General features: G+C 44.1%; 1 protein-coding gene across 3 annotated transcripts in view; it reads left to right on the top strand.

Moving 5' to 3' along the window:
* The window catches only part of CBFA2T2 (CBFA2/RUNX1 translocation partner 2), a 134,528-nt gene that overhangs the window by 104,173 nt on the left and 21,668 nt on the right, over positions 1-8,687 (top strand). For all 3 annotated transcript variants that reach the window (XM_019513110.1, XM_019513109.1, XM_019513111.1), the window contains exons 2-3: positions 1,397-1,540; positions 6,948-7,189. In XM_019513110.1, the coding sequence (XP_019368655.1) occupies positions 1,397-1,540; positions 6,948-7,189 (386 nt within the window). The remainder of the gene's footprint in view (positions 1-1,396; positions 1,541-6,947; positions 7,190-8,687) is intronic.

The following is an 8,687-nucleotide window of genomic DNA, read 5'->3' as shown; positions in this document are numbered from 1 at the left end:
TCCCCCCCCCCCCGGTCAAGAAAAAAAGTCAGGACACAGATGGACGTGTTGGAAACCTGTCAACATTTTTATAAAAGGCATGCTAGAACATAGTCACAACTCATTAGTAAGCTAATCAAATGAGACCGGTATCAGTTTCAGGAGCAGAAAGTGGTCAGTACGTTTTTGAGGGGGAATAATTTAGATTGTGTCATCTCATGTTATTATTTTGAGTTGCAAATGTATGAATGAACTACATGCTGGTGTCACCAGCAGATCCACAATAAGCATCCATGCTCTCTGGTTTACATGCTGATGATTTTAGGAGTCCTTTGTGAAGCAGTCACATGTGGGTCTAGTCTTTACTGCACAAAAACATGTTTTAAATCGATATGGTTTTCATAAAAATAATGTATGGATCATTTTTATCTTGATGTAACCCAAGGGTCAGTAGCCTATGGCTTGAGGAGCAATTTTAATCTGGCCCACAAAGGCCAGAGATCAGTGGTGATTCAGCTGGAAGCTTCTGCAGTGGTGGGCGGAATTTGCACACATGGTGGCTGTACAGCAGTGAGGTGTTAGTGTTTGGGTCAGAAGTGCAGACCTGCCACAGAGCATGCAGCATTATTTCAGCCTGCTGCTTGTAAAGGCTGCCGGCCCCTGATGTAGTCAGTTTTATGATCATCCTTGTAGTCTCCCCACTTGGGGTTGACAAAGCCCAGAAACAAGAGCTTTAAAAATGTCTCCTTTACTCATCTGTTAAAACCCAAGCTCTTTCTTTCCAGCAGCAGCTGATGGCATCAGAGGCACTACAGCAGTATAAACGATGCCACCTGTCTCGCACTGGGTGGCGTAATGCCCCAGAGCTAAACGTGTGACCTCGAGTTTTAACAAGGTTAGGCGCAAAAGTTACTCATTTTCAGCTGCTGTTTTTCTTTTCTTTTTTACTGTGAGCCCTATTTCCCAAAGCAGCTCAGTGCCTTCAGAGCATGAAATTGATTGAGTTTCAGTGGGATGTGTGCTTCTGAAAATCCCACCCTGCACACATGTGCAGTGTGCAAGTGGCACAGTCCCTTGGGGCTGCCGGGCAAAATTCTTTCCTTTTAAAAAGCCAACCAACTAGAAAACATGGCTGGTCCAGATTGTATTGCACCAAATCCCAGTGTCCTCCATCCGAATAGAGCATCCTTTGAATGTCAAAGGCAATGCCTTCATTGAAACTTATTAATATGTCATGGTCTGTTTCTTATGATACAGGCAGGATGTAGCATCTGAGAACCTTCTGGTACAGTCCCATGCCATTTGTCTCTTCTCACCCTCCACAGATGATATATGCTATGTTCAGTGGAATGTTTAGATTAGGAAGGGTTTTCTTTGAATTTCATGGAGCCTGAAAGCCTTTTTTCTCTCCCAACAGTTGCTAACGAGAAGAGGTTGCCAGTGATGCCTGGATCCCCTGTGGAAGTGAAGATACAGTCAAGATCCTCTCCTCCCAGCATGCCACCTCTGCCACCCGTGAACCCAGGAGGCCCTCGGCCAGTGTCCTTCACCCCTACAGCATGTAAGAGCTTTGTGATTTTAGCAATCTGGTGTTGAGAAACTGCTTTTCCCTTAGGATTGTCAGCAGGACTCTTAATCTCAGCAAGATGAACACATGTAGTTTGTGAAAGTCACTGCTAGTATTTCAGTTGTTTTCCAGAGCCAATGTCCAGTGTTGAGAGTTGGCAAGGCACTAGAGAGGCAGTGACTAGGAGGAAAATTTCTATTGTGTGACTAGGTAGATCACCCACTCCTTCCCTCTGCCAGTGCAGAATTGTTCCCTGCAGCACATTGGCTTAAATGTAGAAGTGCTTTGTCCAAGTGAACTTGAAATAAGCAGAGAACTAGGGCTCACTTGTCCACACTGAATCTCTTCTTTCCATCTTTACTGTTTATACTTTTCTCTCAAATGTAGAGTCATTTTCGTGATCCTTTCCAGCCATAATTTCAGTCCTTTTGCATCCCTGTTCTGTTCAGTTGTTCTTCACTATCCTTCCAGTTTTTCTATCTTTTTTCCTACAGCAGTGCCTACTGTTTCAGATGCAATAGCACCAGCAAAATATAGACAGTGCTTTCTCCTTGTTACCTCATTTATGAAGCTTCAGAAAACTACGACTTTTTCCCTTATGTTGCAAACTCATATCCAGTTTACCATTCACCATCTCTCCAAGGCCTTTTTTTCAGCACCATGACTTTCCAGTTCTCTTCCTTCCATTTAGTAGCTATGTTAAGAATTACGCTTCCCCAGATACACTTGTGATTACACTCTTTTCTGCCCATGCATCTCATCTCTCCAGGCAACTTTGTAAGATGTCACTGTTCTAACAGATGCCTACATCCCCCTCACAATTCAGTGTCATCTCTAAATTTCATAGATTAACATTTTAATCTTCGTTTTGGAGCATTTAATGAAATATTCAGCAACTGTGGCCTTAAGATTAGGCCCAGGACTAACCCTCCACACACTTCTCCCTGACCTCAATATGTTGATTTTTTTTTTTTTTTATTTATTTTTTTTAATGCCTGTATTGTGTGAGGGCTTTCAGTCCTACCTAGACCAATATATATGAATGTCTTGAGAGAGGATGTGACACACAGTATCAAATGCTTTAGTAGGTTGCATCTTCAGCATAGATTACCTTTGATTTTTAAGAGAACTGTGCTGAAGTAGGTGTGGCAAAGTTTAATTCATTCAAAATCAGGGCCCCTTTGTGACTGATATTGTACAGGGTACAGATGGATCTAATTGTAATGTTACTGAAGGATACTGATATGAACTATTACCCAGCAATTATAATGCTTGCATGATTTTGCAGCGATACAAGTATAGCAAAATTAACCCTGCTTCATGCAAGGTCAAAGTTAGGGTAATTTCACTATTTTATATTGCTGCAGGATCATACAAACACATGTTGGATCATAACAACTGATGCATGCTCCTGGGGAGGCGCTCCCCCTCCTCTTTTAAAGGGGCTAAAAAGTATATTTGTCTGTACCCACAGGCACATAGCACCCTGTCCTAAAATGCTTACAATCAAAACAGGATAGACAGCTGTGCAGAAAAACCTTCCATGATGGTAGACAGCAGGGCAGTGACAGGTAGGGAAAATAAACTTGAATCTCTTGACACCTAGTCTAGCAGCTAGTTGGTAGACGCTGCTGTTTCCCTTTTAAATCCTTTATGGCGGGTTTAACTTCTCCCACAGAATGCAGATCACCTAATCTGGTTTCTTTGATTGTGTTCAGAATATAGAATATTTCCTTTATAGAACACAAAGTACTTTATTTTTAAATGCTTAGGGCTTCCTTATGCATAATACTGACACAAAATCACAAGCCCATTTTTCACTTTCATTTGCAGGTCACCTTTAAAAGAAAAGCCCTGTATGTTGTCATTAATCCAGTCCTCTCTCTTTTTATAAACAGATACTTTATCTCTAGAACTTCAACCATCGCCATCTCCTCCCCACACCCATAAAGCCCTTTCACCACTCTGCTTAGCCTGAACCAGCTCTGCTGTTTTCTGCCCTTATCTTTCCTTTGAATCTGTAACAGACTCTGGTTATCTGTGCTTGTCTTCCCCGTCTCCACTGCTGCTACAGGTGCATGGAGCTTTTATAACCTCAGATCTCTGAACAGCTTTTGAGCAGTTTAACTGCTCTGATCCCTCCCTTCCCATCCTTTGAAAAGGTTCCATTAATATAGTCTTTTGAAAGATGTGAGGATTCTATGTTACTATCACTAATCTGCCATTGTTTGTAAACTTTGAGTTGCACAAACCATTTTTACCTGCTGTTTTTCTCTTTACCATTTGGTAAATGTTATTCAGTTCCCATGCAAATGAAGTGTTCACAAACATTTTTCTTGAATGGCTATCTCCATTTTAGTCATATTTTCCTGCCCAGTATCTGCTCATCAGCATGCTAGGTGGTAGCACCACTCTGGGAATCATGTCTGCATGTCTCCTCCAAACAGCATCCTTTAAAAATACAGTAATTGAGTATTTTTATACTGCTTGGGGACTAAAACTTCATTAAGTATGTGGCCAATGTTCTTTCTAACTGCAGTGCATATCTGTGTGCACAAGAAATCTGGGATTGAATAAAACTCTTTTTATAACCTAACATACTTCTCCCTCCTCCTCTAAATCATTTGGGCCTAAATCATTCATGTCTGTTATCAAAGCTTCCTGGATGAGACCCGAGATTGCACAGTTTCTGTATTGGTATTTTTAATCACTTCCCATATTGAGTACCTAAATTTTGGTCACTGTAGTCTCATTTAAGCAAAAGGATTTTGAACCAGATAGCCAATGTTGTTGACATTAGCAAAACTAATCCCCTGGGAATTCTCTGGGAATGGCCTGGTTCTGATTCTGTAGTGGGGTGTTTTTCTACCCAGCTGTTTACAGTTGTCTAAAGTTATACCTAATGCAGGGGTCAGCACTCTTTTTGGGCAGTGCCAAAAACATCTGTAACTTTGACTGTACAATTTTGGCGCGCTGGGGCACTGCAAGGGTCCTGACCCTTGTTGTGACAGCGCAGCCCCAGCCCCTTTCCTGCCATCTGCCTCAATGTATGTGTGCACCCGCCACCAGCAACAAGCTGGGCTGGGGCTCCGCAGACCCCAGTGCAGCCACTTGCAGCCTCCCAGCTGCATGCCACAGTTGACCCGGGCTCTGGGCAGGCCACTGTTGCCCTCCACAGAGCCTAGACTCCTCACAGCCCTGGAGACCACGTGCAGCCAGAATTGAGAATCCCTGCACTTGAGGGGGCTCTTGGTCCCGGCTGCCCTCCACATGTGGGGTGGAGCCAGGACTGAGGGTGCCTTTGGGTGCAGGGATTCTTGATCCCAGCTGCATGTGGCACATCCATGACTGGGCATCTCCCAGCTGCAAGGGTGAATGGAGCACCCTGCAGCATAGAGATTGCAACTGCTGCAATCTCCCAGCCACTACCTGAAGTGCCCCTGTACTCCTGTGCCTGGTAGACCACATTGGCTGTGATTTCCCAGCTCTGGGTGTGCATTGTGCTCCCCCTTGGCTGGGAAACTGCATCAGCTGCATTGTCAAGCAATAACTTTATATTTAATTAGACTTTTTTAAGGCGCAGTAGTTAATTTGCACTGTAGCCTGTCTAAATTTATTGTGCAATTAACAAGGTAATTGGGGAATAGATAGAACTGTAGAGGGGGGCTAATATACATATTAACCCTACCCTACCCCACCTTTCTAAGAGCTAGCCCAATTAGTGGAGCAGCAGACATCTATTTAGAAAGATTTTCTTTTAAACCTTATATTTAGCAATGACTTAACATCTTTAGCATCTAAGCAAGTTCTTACCTGTTCTCTTAGTTCAGTGGTTCTCAGCCAGGGTGTTATGAGACTCTTTCAGGGGTGCTGCAGGGTGCCACGCAATGCTAGAACTGTTAGGTGTTCAAACTTGATTCATAACACAGACCCAGAGTCTTCAAACAGGAATCCATTGTGTTAAAAACATTCTGCCTTGATGTAGTGTTTCTCAGTTCTTTGCAACAAAGAACTTCTCTGTTATTTTTCTGTAGTCAAAAACTGAGTGAAAAATAAGAGCTGGCATTTCAAAGGGTGCCTCAAAACTAAAAAGGTTGAGAACCACTATCTTAGTTTCAGTAAGATTTATATGACAAAAACATTTTAAAAAAGACTGACCAGTGTACATTTAAAATCCTCTACAGCTGGTCTGGCCTGCAGAATGCTACAGCTAATCTGCAAGAGGCTGAGCATGTGAAGTTCCATATCCAAGTAGTACAGTCCAAGCTAGTCTGCTTTTAAACGAAAAAGGAAAAAAATGCACGTATGTGCCATTCAGCAAATCTGTATTTGTATCTTCTTTGAGTTTACCAGCAGGAAACTGTGTGCTTTCATGATGACTCGGAGAAATGGATATAGGATTTGAGGAAACAGACCCAGTATTGCCTTCTGAATATTGTATGCCATCCTCTGTTTTCTGTTCAGTGTTCACAAATTGACATGACATTGCTGTGTGAGGTTGCAGTGCTCCAAGGATTTCAAGGTTGTGTTTAAGCCTGTCTTTCTTTAATGTTAATATATTTGTGCGTAGTCTCTAAGGCAGGGGTGGGCAAAATACAGCCTGCATGCTGGATACAGCCTGACAAAAGATTTGATCTGGCCCATGGGTGGATGGCTGCCAACTCATTGGATCTGGCCTGCAGGCTCTTGGCAGCTCTGCCTGCTGCATGGTGCCCAGTGAATGGGACTGCTTCCATCCAGCAGCATCAGCCCTTGAGGCAGAAGCATCAACTGTGGACTTGGGCAGGTGGACAGGCTGCAGCATTAGGTGTGGACATCACCAGCAGGTTCAGAAGCCCCAACAGAACCTGCCGGTGGCGTGCATAGCTGATGCTGCCCCCCTACTAACTTAGTGGAAGCTGCCACCTGGAGCCCCAACCTGGAACCTGCTGGCAGTGTCAACTATGGACCCAGGCAGGAGCTGCTGCCATGCTGGGCAGGTGGCAGTGTCAGCTGTGACACCAACAGCAGGTTCTGTGTCAGAGCTCCAGAACCTGCTGGCTGAATCAGTAGCTGATACCACTGCCTGTCTGCCATGATGGAAGTTCCCGTCTGGGTCAACAGCTAAGTGTCAGGCCTTCTGGTGAACTACAGCTCCAGCCAGGTTCTAGAGGGAGGGAGAGACAGGGAGGGAAGGGAGAAGGAGACAGGGAGAGAGAGAGAGGGTGATGGATATGGCCCTCAACAGGTCCCCAAAACTCACTAAGTGGCCCTCCAGCCGAAATAATTGTCCACCCCTGCTCTAAGATGTAAACAAGACATACTTCTTCCCTAAGTTCAAAGCCTGGCATGAGTGTTTTGATACACAAGGTGATGGCAGTAATCATTAATGCAAACATCTTGGTTTGGCTGTGCATTGCAGTGCCTAATGGTATTAACCATTCACCCCCAACACTCAATGGGGCACCATCTCCGCCCCAGAGGTTCAGCAACGCTCCTGCCTCCTCCTCTTCCTCCTCACTGACCAATCAGCAACTTCCAGCTACCTGTGGGGCCCGGCAACTCAGCAAACTAAAGCGCTTCCTTACCACCCTTCAGCAGTTCGGCAATGACATTTCCCCAGAGATTGGGGAGAAGGTGCGGACACTCGTCCTAGCATTGGTGGTAAGTACTTTAAAAACAAAAAACCCCCTGGAACTCAGAAATTTGTTCAAACACAAAACCTCTTTATGGCTGTAGGGGCCCCTGTTGCGTGTGCCAAAGCTTTGTTAATTCCTGGAACGTGGCAGCCAGTGTGCATGTCTGTTGCACAATGCTATTTATGTGTTTTTGGTTTTATGGGAATGCTATTTACCAAGCAAGTCTAAACTCTTTCTAATGTTTACCTTCTCTGGTAACTTCTTTGTTTTTGATGATCTCTGTCTGGCTTCAGTAAGCTATTTGACTGTCATCTGCTTTGCCTTCAGCTACCAGCTGGGCACCACTAAATTTAATGAAATCCAAAAGAGCTTGGACTAAATTCTATCATGTGGTTCTCAGATCTTCTATAATTGGCGGGGGGACGTTCTAAGCAAAGGGTACACAGAATACATACTACAAGCTTCAAACTTCTCCTTTGTGCACCTGAGAAATACACTCTTATTTATTAGGCAAAAAGTGACCTCTTCATGTCTTGTAACTAACTAGGGTATGGACAATTCATGATTTCCTGAGTGTGCCTGTTGATAGTTTTAGTTCTTATCTGCTTCCAAGTAAGGTACAGAGAAGGGCACCAAGGATTATTAGCGGTATGCTGGGCTTCCATATGAGGAGAAATTAAAGAGACTAGGCGTATTTAGTTTAGAAAAGAGATGCTTAAGGGAAGACATAATAAGCATTTACAAAGTACTAAATGGTGCAGAGAAAGTAAATGCAGATTTATTATTTACACTCTCAGTGTAAGAACTAAGGTTCACAAGATGAAACTAGTAGGTGGTAAGTTTAAAACTAACAAAAGTAAGTTTTTCATATTGTGTGTCATTATTTGCAACTGTCTAGTTCAGGGTTTGTCAACCTTTTCAGATTGGTGTACCCCCAGCGGCTGGACATGCGGGGGGGTTGGGGGGGCAGGCGCATGTGTGGGATGGTGCGCGGCGGTGCTCTGTCTCCATCTGCCTGCGTGTATCCCCTAGGGCCTTTTCAAGTACCTCCCTGACAACCCCTGGTCTAGTTGGTCTAAGAAAAGAGATCGCCTCTACCACACTGAGTGCTTTTACTTTTAGACCAACATGGCTGCAGCCTTTATCAAAGTATGGAACTCATTGCCACCAGCTTCTGTGGAAGCTGACACTTAGCCAGATTCAAAAATGGATTGGGCAGATTCTTGGAAGAAAGGGGCATCAGTATCTATTGAGCATGGAAGTTAGGGATATAACCTCTGAATTAGAACTTCCTAGTGCTTAAGTGCTGAAGGCTACAAGTGAGAGAGGAACAGTAGGGGGAGAGGAAAAACCCTGACTGTACCCGGTTCAATCTCCCTTTAGCATCCACACCCTGCCACTGTGTGGCACAGGATACTAGGAAGGATGGACCTAGGGTCTGACCCTGTAAATGGCAATTCTTGTGTTCTTATGAAAACATGCCAGTTCTGCACACTATTTACTAAATACTGTTGTCAAGACCT

Source organism: Gavialis gangeticus, unplaced genomic scaffold (assembly GCF_001723915.1).
Source record: "Gavialis gangeticus isolate Ggan-Ray unplaced genomic scaffold, GavGan_comp1, whole genome shotgun sequence".
Taxonomy (NCBI): domain Eukaryota; kingdom Metazoa; phylum Chordata; order Crocodylia; family Gavialidae; genus Gavialis; species Gavialis gangeticus.
Note: the sequence above shows the minus strand (reverse complement) of the source record. Positions and strands in the feature narration are given on the sequence as shown.